The following is a 15,570-nucleotide window of genomic DNA, read 5'->3' on the forward strand; positions in this document are numbered from 1 at the left end:
GATACAGACCCAACAGGTTATTTGTGTGTCACTTCTTGCCCTTTTATTGCAACCACGCTTCGTGTCTTAGCATGCCTGCATTGTTTTTCTAATATGGGACCGCAAAACAAAAGAGAGGTCTGAGTATTTAGCAATCACTCTGCACTGTCCTTTTTTTTTTCTTTTCTCCCTTCCATGTTACTCTTCAGAAAGACGATCCCTTTACAGCACACTGAGGAAAAACACAATGATGAAATGTCATTTTATACCCCGGGACAACCAGCACACTCACTGCTAGAGCCTGTAGTAAACATTAAAAAAAAAAAAAACTTAAGCAAATGTTCCCTAGTGTGTGTACTGAGTGTGTATTACCTTTGTTTATTTTCTTGCCTGGCATTTCCTTTAAAACATACCTGTAAGTTTCAGTTTTGCAGCACTGACGAGGAGGTGAAACCCCTGACTCACAGTTAGTAGGAAAAACAAATTAAACAAGGACCGAAACTTAATTTAACCATCTGCACTGTTTTCAGTAACAGAAGACATACTTTATGTGACCCTGTGAGAGGAGGAAGAACTCTGACATCCTGGTTTGTTTTCGGGAGTTTGTCTGATCACAGATTCATCATGCGCAATTGTGATAAAGTAGATTAAGAATAGTTACAAAACCATGTGTGCACAAGTCTTATCTTGGAGATGACATTGCAACACAAACAGCAAAATAAGCTGTGATGTATTAAGCGGTTGGTTTGACACCTGTGGAGTCTTTTAAGACCCAGAAAGATTTGACCAATGCAGTAGATTTTGTCCTGTGTGTAGCATCAAGCTAATTAAAGCATGATAAGTCTTCATGAAAACACACATCATAACTGCTACAAATGCTGTTCTGACTCTGAGACCCTCAGGAGTTTCCCATGAACCTCGTCACCTCCTGTCACCTGTGACCACAGCTGTCACCAGCTTGTGAATCAGCAGACGAGGTAAGTATCACCTTCAGGATCGGGCCGTGCCAGCATTGGAACTCTGGTGGGTTTTTTTTTTTTTCCTGAAATCCAGCTCTCGTTACTGGCAGAATGAGATCCATTCAGAGGGGTGCCAGAGGATCTTAAAGACCCCTCTGTATCAGCTGCTCCAAGAACCAGACCACTGGGTCAGAATTTCCATAAAGAGCCATCGTGCTTGGTTTATACCAAAGATTTGACTGATTGTTTTGCTCTAAATAGTTTGTTGGTTGTTTCTCCGGGCAAACCATGTGCTAATATAAAACTTTGCATGTGGATGGACACAATAGGCCAACTGTTCTCCTCTCCTGCATTTCCTTTTCTCGTTCTCTCTCCTTGTGTAAACACATGAGCTTGTTAATGTGAATTGTACTGAAAGAGGTTTGCCTGTCGGCTGGCTGTGTCAGCTGTGCAGTCGCTGGAAGGAATTTTCAGATCCTTTAGTAAAGTAAAAGTATCAATACCAGAAGGTGAAAATCCTGCATTATCAGTAAAGGTTTTACCAGCTAAATGTACTTAAAGTATCAAAAAGAAATGTGCGTATAACACAGAATGGCCCCTTTAAGAGTGTTAATACACTATAACAAGCTACTTACTATAATCACCATATTTGTTTTACACTGTAAAAAAAATCCTCATCTTACTGAGTACTTATTAATTAGTCCTAAAAGTATTTTTCTTAATTTAAGAAACTTTAAAGTGGTTGATTATTTCAATCTTTCAACTTGTTTCAACTTTTTTAGAAATAATGTACAATTCCAAAATAAGAGATCGCTGCAGTAGAATCCAAGGACTTCTATTCACTACACTACACTGGAGTATTTTCTTTAATTTGTTAAAATTATGCTATCAGATCAATGTAGTTCTCTCTGGATTTCTCTTTGAAATGTATAAAGTTTAAAGTGGCAGAAAATGGGAATGATCAAGTAAAGTACATCAAAACTGTACTTAAGTGTGTGTCCTGTGAGAAAGTATGTGTTTTTCTTTAGTTAAATAAAAGCAGACCAAATGTGCGCATAGGTAGCTGTTCTTTGTTCACTTTTCAGTGCTCAAAACCACATTGGGAAAGCCAAGAGGTATCTCCCTCAAAGATCTCCTCCTCAAAGGATAGTGAAGCCAAAACCAAATAAAAAAAAAAGAAGAAGAAGAAAAAGAAAAACCCTCATTCATCAATCGAAAATGCCCAGGGAGTCTGTTTAAGCCTCATCTGCACTGGCAGATCACTGCATCTCTGATTGAACACAGACAACATCCCCTGCAATGTTAAAAACTCCATAAAAATCTGTTTTGCCTTTTTTTCTTCCGGGAATTCCAAACCCAGCTTTTAAAAAGAACAACACACAGCCCAGCGCGGCCTACATGAAATCAATATTATTTGGATAGTCAAATGTTTAAATGTTCTCCTGCAATGTTCAACATAAGTTAGAGCCAAAGTATAATGCAGGAAGGATGCCAGAGTCTGTGGGTAGATAGAAGGAGCTGATCTCCCCATGCGAATCAGAGAACTTGGGAATTAACAAAGGAAGGCTCTCCTGCTTCTTCCCTCCCACCCCCACAGTGCTCTGAGTCTATCATGGCTGTCACCCAGTATCAGCGGGCCTAATGGCTGAGGCTTTTTGTCCAGGGCCTCCTGGACTGATCGAGCGAATCGAAGAATGAGTGTACCCATCAAGGAAACTCTCGTTGTCGCAGGGCCATGAAGAAGAAGGAGGGACGTGGGCCAGAGGAAGCCATGAGAATCACGTCACTGGAGCTAATCTGAAGAGCGGAAGTTGTCCTGGAGAAAGGACGATTTAAACATACAGCTCTGCTTTCCTTAAAAGAGTCTACCTCGAATACTGACTCCTGCCTTCCTCTGCCCTTGCTCAGTTATGCTCCTCACTGATTGGCTAATCCCACCTGGATCTGCAGGCCTTAATCCATATCTGATCCCTGTGAAATTCTGAAAGGGCAGACTGGAGTTGAGTTCACTTTTTATTGTGTTGCTCTCATAAGAGTTGCCCACCTGCTGGAGCAAGCGCCCTGTCAGAATGAGCCCAGACCCAAATTCTTGATGTGAGCCCTCGGCGCTGCAGCTCCTCTGGTTTCTTCGAACCGCTGAGAGAGGGACGTGAAGGAGCTGATAGCACAGTGTCGAGAACAGCTTGAGGGCATCACAGGGCTAATTCAGCGTGGACTTGGAGCATGTTGCTTGGTTTAGGGCCTTGGCAACATCTAACCTCCTCTGCCACCCCTCACATGGCCTAATATAGATAGCACAAGCATGGTATTTACTGGTTTTCTCCACTTTTTCTTGGTTTTCCGGTGTGTTTTTGTCTCTCCCCACAATCGCATGCACACAGCCTATACATCACCATCAGGGCTGAAACAAAAGACAGGCATTGTCTTCATGGCTTGCAAAAACTTCATGGAATTTTGAGTGAGATGCGCCAGTTGCTGCATACTTCAAATATGTCACTTTCCTCCCACATATCTTCACACTGACTGGATGTATGGACTTTACAACCAGCGGCGACTCAACCACTGACCAGGGCCGATGATTGAGACGTGGGGGTCTCGACAGAGCTGGAATGTGCACCATGTTGTTTAAGCGAGGGAAAAAGGACTGTCAAAGCAATGCGAGGTGTTAGAAGAGATACAAACACCATGTCTGTCTTTGTGATACGGCTGGCACTTCGGAATGACAGGGTTCCTGTTTACCGAGAGGAATGTGGACGCAGGTTTGAGCTCAGCTGCATTTCTGACGGTCTGGAAAAGAGCCAGAGAGGGATGATGACAGGCAGACGGCCTCTTGATGGTATCAGTGCCTTGCAATCTGTGAACGCATACCACTGAGATATAGGACATGCTTGTGTGACTGCAGTTTATCAGTTTATCTGTCCGAGATAGGAGGCTTAATCAAACAGGTTGAGACTAGCTCTGAAAAGAGGCAGGACTTTAGGTATTTATCAAACTGGTTCCTGGACGTTTTAACATGGAGGGGAAGTTTGTAGAAAATTAACTCCAGTTTCCCTTCACCAGCACTGAAAATCTTAGCCAAATAGATCAATAAGCTGTATTTTTTAAACCCCCAGAGGGAAAAATGCCACAGTGAACAATAGGTTTGTTCACTGTCTGTGGTAAAACACACACAAACTCTCTTAACAAGGGTTTGTTTAATCGTAGATGAGCCTGGTTTCTTGTTTTACCGCACTGAAACAAATGAGGACAAAACAAGAGTTAAAGTGAGGACAAGCAATAGTAAAAATCACATCCTGTCAGCAGCCTATTCTACTTTATGACTGCTTTTTCACCTGGAGGCTAACTCCAGGCGTAAAAGTGAATCTCACTCAGCAAGAGTTTGGGACAACCAGGCCCTTCAAAAAAACAACAACAACAAAAAAAAACTAATCCTACCCTCCCCCCAAAAAAACCTCCAGCAACCTCCCCCCTCCCTGACTCCCTAAATGCCACTTGTATTGTACCTCACTATCCCAGGCTACATAACACATATTTACCAAATACACCTAATCCTCTAATTTACACTTTACCTCACTGCTTCACTGTTCTCTGCCAAGTTTCAATCTGAAACCAACAACAAGAGCGCACCGTGTGATTAACTGTCCTGTTTTTCAGTCTCCCGCTATCTGTCATCGATTTGTTTTCTCCCCCTCCTCCCCCTTCCCCTCCTCCCCTACGTGTGTGTGCCCCAAGCTCTGCTCCCACCACCAGTGAAACTTCTGACAGGTGGAGGGGTGAGAACTGAACCTGCTTCCTTTAAGCTGCAGTGGGAGAGAAAATAACAAACACTGGCAGCTAGCAATCAAGCAACTGGAATAACAAGATGAAGCCACATGCACTCTCCCTGGAAAACAGAGGAGATATCCTAGTCGTATAATGCGTAGTTAGTCTAACCAGGTTTTGAGTAGGGCTGTAACTATTTATTATTTTCATGATAGATTAATTTAAAATGCTAATGGCCAAATGTGGTGTTTTTGAATTGCATATTTTGTCAAGCCAAACTGAGTAAACCTAAAAATATTACTTTTACAATGTTATAAAACAGGGCGAAGCAACAAATCCTCACATTTGTAAAGGTGGAACCAGGAAATGTTTCATAATTGACTTAAATGACTAATTAAATGACTTTTTATGTTGATCAATTAATTGTTTGTGCGCTAGTTTTGAGGGTGCATATTAAAAACTAAAATATGTCACGTGTCCCATTCTTTATTCATGCCTAAAAATAATATTCTAAAGACTCAAAGCTGGAAAAAAAAAAGTTTAAGAATTGTTGATAGCAGTGCCATTGCTCTCTGGTTGCAAGTTACCTGTCAAATTTTCCAAACACACAACACACAGACTCAGATGTGTAGAATCAGTGGAGTTCCCCTTCAGTGTTAAATATGGCAATAGGTATAATTCACAGACATCATTAGGAAACTCTTACAGGTGTAGCTTTGGTGCAGCAGTGCAGGTGTCATTGTGATGGATCCTCAGGCGTCATGTCCAAACACGCCTTGTGGTTCTGTTACCTCATACAGACATATAACTCCCAGACTGCCTGCAACTCTGCAAGGACCCTACAGAAACCAGAGCACACACTCATCAGACAGGCTTCTAATCCAGATTACACAAACAAAACTAAAACATTACTCAATATTAAAGTCTGGAAGATGGCTGAGAGTTTGTGCAATTCAACTACAGAAGGGAACTGAAAGTCTATCTGTGCATGCATCTGAGGTTTGTGGGGCTGTTTGGTGGCATGCGGCCCAAGCCAGGACATGTACCCTGCATGCTGGGTCAGTAATCCAGACATGTCGATCACCGACCAGCCACAGCCAATTCCAGGTCCTAAGAAACCAGAGAGGAAAAGCAGCAGTTACAAACTGCTCTGGTTTTCCTCGTCAGACGGGTTTCTTTCCCATGCCAAACACCATCCAGACGCAAAACATCTTGTTTCATGAGAAAAAAAAAAAAGAAAAAAAAAAACGTTGCCCGGGATCCATTACTAGAGTGATGAGTAGTTTATGTTTACAGATGCACCCAGTAGTAACGAACCCCACCGCCCTACAAGTCCCTGCAGCTCTTATTTGACTTGGGAACAGGGCTACGTGCAAACTATGAGGCTCGGGATAATCTTTAAACTTTGGTTGGGACTTGTGTGTCAGAAGATTAATTGTCGAAGTAACTCAATTATACAAGTTAACAGCGATTGAGCTATTTTTATTGGATGTTCCAAAATGACTCTTTGACCTGAGAGCTGTCTGGAATCCATGGTTTGGTTTTTTATGGTGTGTGGTTTTCCAAATTCCCACTCATCTTATAAATGAACTATTGCGGGATATATTTAAAACATGGAGCCACCGTGACATTATTTGAATTTTAAGCACAGAACCATCATTATTTCGGAAAAAAACAACATATGAAGTTGTGTTTACTTGACCAATACTTATGACTTTCATTCATTTACTCATTGATGTGGCCAGATTTTTGTGGGGTTATGACCAGAGGACTAAACCATGATTTTCAGTTTCAGCTGGTTCTTGTCTCTGGCCAAGAAATCATCTGAACATAAATAACAGTTAATATGCTCCAAGATGTAAGTAAAGTAGTACAACATCTTGGCCCTCCATCCAGTAATTGTCTGTGGCCTCTTCTCCATCCATGTTTCTCACACATCAATATAACTCATTCGACAGCTGTACAAATTGATGGTGGCTATTAGGGTAATTGCTGATGTACTGTCTATAACACATAAACACATGACACAAATAATCACCACTTTTCAGCCCTTAAATCTCCACATACTGTACAATTGCTGAAAACTATTACACAGTGCAGTAAAACTAAGCAAAACTGTGTTGCAGTAATACTGCAGTTAAACTTAATACGACCCAATATGGCTATTACTGCAGATAAGCTTGAAATGACTATATTCTGGTGGCAGTTCCTGAGAATTCTAATCAGATCCTGCATAATGAAACAGGAAGCTTGCTGTCATAATGATAAGTTCAATCCAGTAACCAATATACTTAGATGAAATACTAATTACTTAAAATGAATTTTTATTCCCTCAAGATAAAAACAACAACAACAACAACCTGAGAATGCAGGGCTGCAGCTGTCGCTCACAAGCAAAATTCATGACTTTAATGCTGCCTTCAAGTACTGTCAGACGTTTTGCCATTTGTTGACAGATAAGTTGAGCAACTTATCTCAACACGTCTCAGAAGATAATAATGAGCAAGGTGGAAATTTTCTGTAATGGCTGAGCCACTGACATGCACCGTCAACAATGTAACTAATGAAAATAATCGAAAGTTCTTGTAAAATTGATACCATTATTATCAATAAATTAAAACTGGGCACTTTTGTTCTGCCTCTGCATTATAGAAGAGCTCAAACATATAGCTCAATAGCTGATGATGGTTAAAAGCACTTCAACCAATATTTTATACTCCAAAAGCACTCCAATGCTTCGTTAAGTAAAGGTTTGAAGTGTGAAGCTCGGAAATCGGAGCCTCGGCTGAACACCTGAATGCAGCAGACGTGATAAACTGCTGTAGATGGGTTGTGACGTGGAGAGCAATCAGGGCTGCAGACACGGGAGTCAGAGCTGAACTCACTCCACATTTCACGGAGCGCTGTCAGCACCGGGCGCTAAAGACCGAGTTTGATTAAGCGCCTTAATTCATCTGAACTTTCCGAGGATAAAAAGAAGGAACTCTCCCCGAGAGGGAACGGCACGGAACGGCCCGGGAGCACATGGAAACGCTATGTAGCTGGAAATACGGCGGTGGACTTTATCGTAGTTTCATTCGAGAGGAGGCAAAGTGAGCGGCGAGATAAACATGCTCACCCCGATGCTGGCCTCCCTGCTGCCTCTTCTCCTTCTAAGTCGGATTTCTTTCTGCCAGTACTCAAGCGACCAGTGCAGCTGGAAGGGCAGGTGAGGTTTACTGATTATTTATTTATTTATTTAAATTAAGGTCAGGTTAAAAAAGGTGAACTGAAATGATTGTGATAAAGTCTGAAAGTGCGACTGAGTTGCTGCTGCGACCCGAAATGACTATGACCGAAACTCAGCGGTGATGTGAAACCTAGCAGTGGAGTTTAACGAAAAATCAGAAGAAACTGCAAATAAAGAAGAAAACACATCTGATCTAACATCATAAACTGTATATATTTTTGTGAAAAGCACCGTAGTTAAACGGAAATATGTGAGTTTTGATCTGGATTTATGAATGACTAATCGACAAATGACCTGATCATCATAAAATGTTAGTGACCAGAAGTTTTTTTTTTATACATTTGTGCCACTAGTATTTGGAATAATATGACCTTTGGCGTCTAAAAATAATACTGAATTATACACTTAGCCTATAATATGATCCCTTCCAATGATAAAATTTTAGTCAGCTCCATTGGAAATTTTACACCATCTTTTACTTTTTGTTGATAATCCCCACAAAATACTAATATTCAGAGGATTACTTGCACAGATCTCTCAGAAGCTTTTAAGTATTTTGGGTAAAGTTTTTCAATATTACAACAACACAGCAGATTCTAAAAACCTCAGGCTGCACATACTGGAAAGTTTCACCTCCCATCAGACATCTGCTGAAATCTGTTTTGCACTTGAGAGGCTGTGTCTCAAAAAGTGTGGTTTTGTTTTTCATCCTCCAGTCAGGAGGGGTAGGCGATATTCAGTACTTTGAGCTCTTAACCAATAATCTGTTGTTCATTAGTGAGACTCTTGACTAATCTCCTTTAATTGCATGCAGAAGTGATGAAGTTAGAAAGGACTTAATTAGAGGCGTGCTGAGGAGAGCTTGGTTATGGGGCTTCAGCTGCATATGCTCAGCATGTGCCATGGGTTACTTTAGATCTATGGCAAATTTGAATTTCAGCATCTCATTTTCAGGAAACTGGGCGTTTCTCCCCCTCAGAGTCAAACCACTAGCTTGGCATGCGCACGCTGGTAGACTGCTGATGGCTTCCTGCCTCTGGCTTTGCCACAGAATGACTGACAGACTTGAGTTTTCAAAACCCCGACCAGGCATTAAGTTCTGGAGGGAGTCATTTGGTCATGCTGGCGCCAGAGTCCGAAGTGCTGCCCGGACAAGTCTCTTCCAGTCTCTTTGGTGGCTTGAAAGCAAGGGGAGGTTCGGTGCGTGACCTGCATTTGCACTTGCATGCAGCAGGCCCGGCTACTGTTGCTGCTGTTGTCTGCCCAGAAGCCCCTGTGTCCCTCCATTCATCCATTTCTGCTTCCAAACTCTTCCCAAAGGCAGCATGCCAGTGGTGCGTTTTGCCAAAGCTCTAGGAGGAACAATGTGGTATGGGGAGTGTGTGTTGGAGCTGAGGTCATTTTGGCTGCTCCGGCTCGTGACTGGTCATGCAGCCAGTCTTGTGCACAGACGGGCCTTAATGCTTTAGAAGGAATGTGGTCCTAATGTCCTTAGAGGCTGCCCGAGGTCTTCACCTTGGTTAGTTAATTCAGTCTACAAATGACCAGAAAATGATTTTTAGACGACTGAATAATCCCTTTATGCTGTATTTAAAGACTAAAGGGTTCATCATAAGTTTAGAACACATCTCTACAAAGAAAGCTTTCACATTATTGGGTTTACACTTGACAAAAATCTTGATGCCTGCCACTTTTAATGTTGCATGGTTGGTGTCTGCTGATGTGCTTCCCTCTCTTTCCTCCCAGCGGTCTGACTCATGAAGGCCACGCCAGGGACGTGGAGCAGGTGTACCTCCGTTGCTCCGAAGGCTCTCTGGAGTGGCTCTACCCCACGGGGGCCATCATCGTTAACCTCCGGCCCAACACAGTCTCCCCCGCCGCCGCCCGCCTCTCCGTCTGCATCAAACCCTCGTCTGACTCCAGAGGCACCAACGTTTACCTGGACCGCAACGGCAAGCTGCGGTTGCTGCTGCGCGAGCAGGACCAGGCTCAGGGCAAGGTGCACTGCTTCAGCATCCAGGAGGGGGCGCTCTTCATTGAGGCCGTCCCGCACACGGACATCAGCCGGCGGATCACAGCGTTCCAGTACGAGCTGGTCAACGACAGGGTGGGACCAGAGGCGCACTCACTGGGCGGTAAGATTTATCTCCTTTAAACACATCTACCAATACAACATCAGTGGTAAACATGCAGATAAATGTCTTTAACTTTATCTAAGTAGCTGTTATAAAGGTCTGCAGACTCCTGATTGATTCCCTTTAGAGCTGGGATCCTTTGTGCTTTGTCCCCTGTGGTGTGTGCTGCGTACTAAATGCAGCCATCTACTGGTGGAAAGTTTTATTGAGTTGGACTTTAATAGTAGGAAACTCAACATTTGCTCCAGCATGCTGCTAATACTGAAGCCAAAGTCCATTTCTCTGGTAGAATTGTCTGTACATTTTGGTTTGGGGGAAAATCTATTTCCCATCAGACTCAAACTTTCACTGCTAGTATCAAAACATCAACTTCTTGTTTCTGAGGATAAAATGGGAATATTTCAACCTATTTCACAACCATCCACACTTGACTTGAAAAAAGCTACATGGCTCTAAACTGTAAATGTTTTTTAAGATCTTTTTTATTTAATGGTTTGTGTGTGGAGGGGCACGGCCAAACAGAGGGCCTCCATTGAAAAACAGCCGTCTATTTTCACGCTGCGTACCTGCCAGACCTGCACAGTTTCAAGCTGCGCAACTGTGTTTTTTTCCACCTAGAGCAAAATATGAGCAGTATCGGGGCCCACATCTGTTTTTACGGCTCTCTGGGTTCGCATATCCACATCCTGCGTCATTATCTGGCACGCCAGAGAGAGAGGGTTAAATGTAGAGGAGTGTGTGTGGTTGTTTCAACCACATTAATGGACTCTGCTCAGCTCTGCAGTATAATCTGGTGGTCTGATGTGGCCTGAGATAGCACCAGGATGATTCACAAAGACAGTGGTCTCGTGTCATCTGAGGCCTGGACTGGTGGATTGATTGCTCCTTCGCTTCTTCTCATCTTCTTTTTTTTCTGTTTCTTCAATCTCTCCTCTCCCTTCCTCTCCTCTCTGGACCCGCTGTGCTTGGGATTGAGTTGCTCACCATCAAGCTGGAATGTATCTCCAACCAGATGTTGGGAGGAACTTCTAGGAGCATATAGGCTTATTTTTCCCTCCGCTCCCTCTTTTCTCGCTGTCACTCCCTCTCAGCTTGCTTAAATTATTCCCCCTCTTCCTCCCCTCCTCTCACTATTTCCTACCTCTTAATTTCTCTCTTGTCTATTTATCATTCTGGTATTTTTCTTTTCGGTCCTCTCCCCTCCATACATCTTCCCTCTCTCCCTTCCCTGGCTGTTTGAAGTGGTTCTTGTCTGTGCAGAGTGGTATTAGCAAGTTGTGCTCCATTATAGTGGAATGCATCAGGGCCCAGATGTTGCAGGGACACTATAATGTGCCCCTCCACTCCACTCCACTCCACTTCCTCCTCCTCCTCCGCCGCCGCTCCTCCCATCCCTCATCCCTCTCCGCTCCTGTGAAGTGGTTCTGATCGGAGTCGCGCTGCACGTGCACGGGCCAGAGAGAGATGCTGACTCGGCTCTTGGCCCATTCCTGTGGTTCTGTTTCATGTCTGACATGTGAGCCCCGCTCGGCTCTCGGCTTTTGGAGGAAAAGGAAAAAAACAAAAAAAAACACACCCCTGGGTTTAGTTCCTCGGCTCGCTGCTCCGTCTGATGCTATGGCAGCACGCAGGATCACTTCAAAGCACTTTTTTTTTTCCCTTGCGCTCGGCTACGGGCTCTGGGCGAGGTCGGCCCGCTCTGAAGTCTCCCGGCTCCCCAGCTGTTCTTAAGCCGTCCGAGCTTGTGGCTGATTGACCTCTGACCTCTCTAGTGGTGCGGCAGTGCCTCATGTTGCTACACAAGCTGACCTAAGACATGCTCACCCCTCACCCCTATACACTCAGCCTCAGACAAGCCAGCTAAAAATAAGCTCCAGCTCTGCTCCTAAAGATAACAGAGGGCACAAATTTCTTCTTTAGCAACAAGTGTTTTTATATTTAATTCATGGCAAAGGTCTGTGTACTTTTCTCTTGAGGTCATCGTTTCTAATCTTTGTGCTCAGCTTTATGACCAGATGTGTAAATTAGGGTGGTTTCCAATCATTCTTCTCTAATTCAGTCGACAGACGCCCTCCACTGCCCCACCCTCAGCCCACTGCTGACTTGACACCCCTCCCTCTGCTGCTAGGGAAAACCACAGCAGGTCTAGGGCTAATAAAGGCGTTCTGGTTGGGCTGGCCACCTGAGTCAACTAATCGCTGACTTGACTACTCTCATTTAGGTTCCTCTCTCCCTCCATAAAACACTGGTGGAGGGCAGGTGGAGTTAGCTGTTCTATAGCCTCCAGTCAAAGGTGAAATCTAGCCTGGGGCAATTTTTTTAAGTACTGGGTCCTTCAATTCACTTTTTTTATTACACCCAATCATTTGCCCTCTAGTTATCAGACGTTGCCCTCTCATTGCCTGCCTTAACAGGCTAATTTTGTCCACCTTATCTGCCTCTTTTAAGGCTGTTATAAACTCTACTTGATCCTATAGCTGTGTCGGTGTTTCAGTCCCAGCAGGCCTGCTCAAGTGCTAACAGAGCTCAGGTCTCTCTGCTCCCCTTATCCTTTTCATCTGGTCCTTGTTTGTCATGGAGTGTCAGGGGTTTCCTGTTGTGGTGGGGAAGCTTATGGAACAGCCCCCTTGAGCATTAAGCACACTCACGCACATACACACATCAGCATAAATAAGAAATGATTAACTTCTTTTTATACCATCAGCAGCACGCCAGGCACTGTTTGGTGCAAAAACACCAGAGCTCGTGGCAGCTGAATTCTGCTCTGGCATTTTTGTAAATAAATAATCGTTTGTGGGGATGGAAATTACTGCGACCCGGGTTGTGTGTGTGTGTGCGCATATGAGTGTGTGAGGAGCACATATTCCTGCATGGCTGGGCCAACCACAGTCGTGTGTTTTTGTAAGTGGTGCTTAATTGGAAAGTTGAGGACCTCTCAGCAAGATTTTTATCACGCTGCAAAGACCCGGAGTGCTAAAGAAATCATGGACTTTTCCTGTTTCAGTTTTTAAGTGCTCAATCAAAACCTTGGCTCCAGACTCATCCACTCGCTTTCTTTTATCTCCTTTTAGCACCCTGTCAGCCCTGCAGTGATGCTGAGATGCTTCTAGCAGTCTGCACCAATGACTTTGGTGAGTAACAGTGCTGTTTTGAAGAATTACAGGCCTCCTGCTGGTGTAGGGTGGGCAGAAATGTCCAATGAATACATCATGTTGTTTAGCATGAAATCTAGCTGTTGCCAAATCTAAATCTAAATCTAAATCTTGTCTTCGTGTCTGGTGTTTCCAGTGGCACGGGGCAGCATTAAGAAGGTGGAGCAGCAGGAGGAACACTCCTCTGTCACTGTGGAGATCAGTCGTCTCTACAGACAGAAGACCCAGGTCTTTGTATCCGGTGGCGTGAGGGTACGGAGTTGGACAGGCCATATCAAGATGCCCCTGCAGTGCGGGGTGAGGTCTGGCGAGGGTGAGTTCCTCTTCACTGGGACAGTGAGGTTTGGGGAGGCCTGGATGGGATGCGCCCCACGCTACAAAGATTTCCTGCGGTTGTATCACGAGGCGGAGCAGCAGGGGACCAACCCCTGTCACGTGGACACAGATTGACGGGGGGTTACCTGCCCACGCTCAGAAATAGGACAAGTGACCTCATTGGGTGGGGATGAGAGCTGAACCAAGAGTTCATGCAGAGGAGAGAAAAGACTGACAGACTGGCCCGGTGGCAGTGCGTCTCTCCTCTCTTCCTGTCTCGTGACTCTTTTGGAGACAAAGAATGGAGCTCCTGAATGTTGCCAAGCAGCATGTCAGCTGGACTCTGTCCTCAAAGTTCAGTGCGATGCAAAGTGGAATGTGTTCGGACTGCCTTTTCTCACAGACGAGGAACTCCCAGGTTTTAAATGTAGCAGACCCTGTTTGGTTTCTATGTGTATAAAATGTGAATGAACATTGTATATTTTGAAGCTCTGCGTGCTTTGTAAAAAGCTTGATGTACAGTCCTGAAGTTATTTCTTATGACAGAAATGTATAAAGTGAAAGCCTCTTATTTTTATTTTGTTTAAAAAATTATTCGCAATTCAATGCCTGAACTTGTGTGCTTGTCAGGCCAAACAATTGTAAAGAAAAACAAACAAACAAACAAAAAAAGGAAACCAAAAAAGGCAAAATCTCTTTTTTGCTCTTGAGAATAAAAGCTTTTATTCCATGGAACAACATTCATGTCTGTGGTGTTAAATAAGTAAGTAAAATAGGTCATTTACTGCAGTGTGCGTAATTGACTGATTTATTTATTTATTTATGAGAGATTATATTTAGAGCTGAATCAATTAGTCAGTCTACAGAAATAGTGATTATCAAATCAGTGGATTCATTCATCCTTTTCTGAGCACAAAAAACCAACATCATGACTTTGCAGCTTTTATTGTGTTTTATGTTATTGTAAACTGATTATTTTGCGGTTTTGGGACTGTTGAACAGAACAAGACATAACTTGCTTACTTAGTTGCAGCCGTTATTACATTACAGAGATTATTTTGACACATGAAAGCTATAAACCCAAACTTGATATTTTATGTTTTGGCACAGACATGGTGGATTATTTCAGATGAGATATAATATTCACATTGGTATTCACAGGTTTTTTTTAATATATATATATATATATTTCCTAGTTGGAATAAAAACACCATCATATGATGTGCATTATCCTCCCCTCCAAGGTTCACCTCAGCCTCGAGCTGAGACCGTCTGCCAGAGGTACAGAGAGATTGATATCAGAGAGTTGGGGTGGATTCCTCCGCGCTGGTTCCTGTGGTGATGGGGGTGGCCGTGTGTCAAGGTCAATGTGAAAGGCCTCTTTGTTCCAGCGCAGCAGCCTGGTATGAGAGAGAGAGAAAGAGAAAGAGAGGACTGAAGACAGACCTGAATACAGCCCTGTGACTGGGCACGCAGCAGAGAGCAGCACTCTCCGACCGCACTCCAAATTTTGATTGGCACACGCGATTCTGCTCAAGCTCCCCAAGTTTAAATGAAAGGCTTTTCATTTTCATCACCTCAAATAATACACAGGGAACCAATCGGGTTATTGGAGCCCACTGCTGGGCTACCGCACCAGATGATGCAGCCCTGCGAGCCAGGCTTGTTAAGATGACATCCAGTTCATGGCCAAAGCTCTTTTTGTCTGTCTTTTCACTTAAACGGAAATGCACCTAGAATGTCTTTCAGTCACTTGCCCCACATAGACAATTGCTTTTCCAGACAGCGCTGCACGTTGAATTGAATGTCTGAATTCCAGCTGAAAGCCAGCGGTCCCAGAATTGCTCACTGGGAAATGCAAACATAGTTTCTATGGTAACGATGCCTTACTGTGAACCTTCTTGCTCTGGCTTTAAGACTAGGAGCCTCAGAGGAAGAGGAAGAGGAGGAGGAGGAGGAGGAGGAAGAGGTTCAGTGGGCATTACTTGGCTGTTGGGTTTTTGTCGGTCCAGCTGTCCTGGTTGTCAGACCTCCCTTTC

At 43.8% G+C, this 15,570-nt stretch overlaps 1 protein-coding gene across 1 annotated transcript; it reads left to right on the top strand.

Annotated features, from left to right (window-relative positions):
* Positions 1-7,542: 7,542 nt before the first annotated feature.
* Positions 7,543-14,271, top strand: metrnla (meteorin like, glial cell differentiation regulator a). Its single transcript, XM_018704727.1, has 4 exons — positions 7,543-7,908; positions 9,676-10,064; positions 13,136-13,195; positions 13,353-14,271. The coding sequence occupies exons 1-4, from the start codon at positions 7,811-7,813 to the stop codon at positions 13,664-13,666; spliced, it is 861 nt and encodes a 286-aa protein (XP_018560243.1). The 5' UTR covers positions 7,543-7,810; the 3' UTR covers positions 13,667-14,271.
* The last annotated feature ends 1,299 nt before the right edge of the window (positions 14,272-15,570 follow it).

Source organism: Lates calcarifer, linkage group LG11, assembly GCF_001640805.2.
Source record: "Lates calcarifer isolate ASB-BC8 linkage group LG11, TLL_Latcal_v3, whole genome shotgun sequence".
NCBI lineage: Eukaryota > Metazoa > Chordata > Actinopteri > Centropomidae > Lates > Lates calcarifer.

Excerpts from the sequence above, each read along its gene's own strand:
- metrnla (XM_018704727.1), top strand. The coding sequence starts at position 7,811 with ATGCTCACCCCGATGCTGGCCTCCCTGCTGCCTCTTCTCCTTCTAAGT. Across the intron at positions 7,909-9,675 it reads CAGTGCAGCTGGAAGGGCAG|CGGTCTGACTCATGAAGGCC; the intron begins GTGAGGTTTACT and ends CTTTCCTCCCAG. Across the intron at positions 13,196-13,352 it reads AGTCTGCACCAATGACTTTG|TGGCACGGGGCAGCATTAAG; the intron begins GTGAGTAACAGT and ends TGGTGTTTCCAG.